The sequence below is a fragment of the Belonocnema kinseyi genome, chromosome 2, assembly GCF_010883055.1.
Source record: "Belonocnema kinseyi isolate 2016_QV_RU_SX_M_011 chromosome 2, B_treatae_v1, whole genome shotgun sequence".
Lineage (NCBI taxonomy): Eukaryota > Metazoa > Arthropoda > Insecta > Hymenoptera > Cynipidae > Belonocnema > Belonocnema kinseyi.
The window spans coordinates 99,846,229-99,847,395 of NC_046658.1; the positions used below are offsets into that span (position 1 = coordinate 99,846,229).

Below are 1,167 nucleotides of genomic sequence, written 5' to 3' on the forward strand. Positions count from 1 at the left end.
GTTACCCCAATACATTATTTTGTTAATGTAACCAAGTTTGTTTGTTAACCTAACAAAATACTTTTGTAACGTCAACCAAATTATTTTTTTGTCTCAAATAAATTGTTTTGCTGTATACACAAAATAGTTTTATCGGATTTACTAAATATTTTTTAGGGCAAAAGCTTACTTTTCGCACTCTCAAAACTTGAATCATTCATAAAAAACAACTATTTTGTAGGTAAAATTCATTTACAAATTAATTAAATTGTAATTATTACCAAGTATAATTTCAAAGCAATTTATTATTTCCATAAATGTCATTGAATAAAATTAGTTAATTTAACTAATTATATTCAGTCATCGAAAGAAGTTACTCAGAGATCAAAGTTATATTAAATTACAATTTAATAAATTAGTAAATGACTTCGCTACAATACAGTTTTTTTAAGGTATTCAGGTATGAAATTTAAGGTATGAAATGAAAATATTACATGTACAGAATAAATAATAAGAATATGCTCATTTATTGTGCAGAATGTAAAAGTAAAAACGTTTTTAATTTTATATAAGTGTATTATTCGTAAGTGACAAACGATTGTCCTTTTACATCGAAAATAATACATGATGTTTTAATTAAGCGAAAGTTTTCATATGATAAATTGATCCACGTATTTACAGTGTTTAATTTATAGACATTGACATGCGAAGAAAACGAGTCGACGTCTAAACAAATTATAATAAAAGCTGAATTTCGTTTTTCATCAATTAAAATCACCTCAATTTTGCAAAGTGTCGGACCGTTAAAATAAATTAAATCAGAGCTATTTATGACAATATTAAAAAAATATCGTACATTCTTCAAACTAATTTTGTTATCAAACATTTTATTGCAACTTTTGACTTTTTTCTATTGACTGAATTTTCTTATTTCGAATGTTATTTTTATGATTTAAACATTACACGTACGGTCTAATGAAGAGCCTTACCGTTTCGTTCCTTCTAAATTGTCTTTCTAAAATCAATAACCTAGACTGTGTCAATTAAATTTTCTACCACGTCGTGTTCTACGTTGCAGTAGCGATGCCCTATTGCTTCATCTTCTGATAACCTACTAACAGAGTCTCTCAAAGCATCTAGGGTGGCGAGTCCAGTTGCAACAACATTCTCACGAAAAATCTATTAATG

The 1,167-nt window shown here is 27.0% G+C and overlaps 1 protein-coding gene across 1 annotated transcript in view; it reads right to left on the reverse strand.

The window, feature by feature from the left end:
• Positions 1-1,008: 1,008 nt before the first annotated feature.
• LOC117182917 (homeobox protein MSX-2-like) overlaps positions 1,009-1,167 on the reverse strand; it is a 12,728-nt gene continuing 12,569 nt past the window's right edge. Inside the window, exon 2 of the mRNA XM_033376029.1 lies at positions 1,009-1,158. Within this exon, the coding sequence (XP_033231920.1) occupies positions 1,009-1,158 (150 nt within the window). The remainder of the gene's footprint in view (positions 1,159-1,167) is intronic.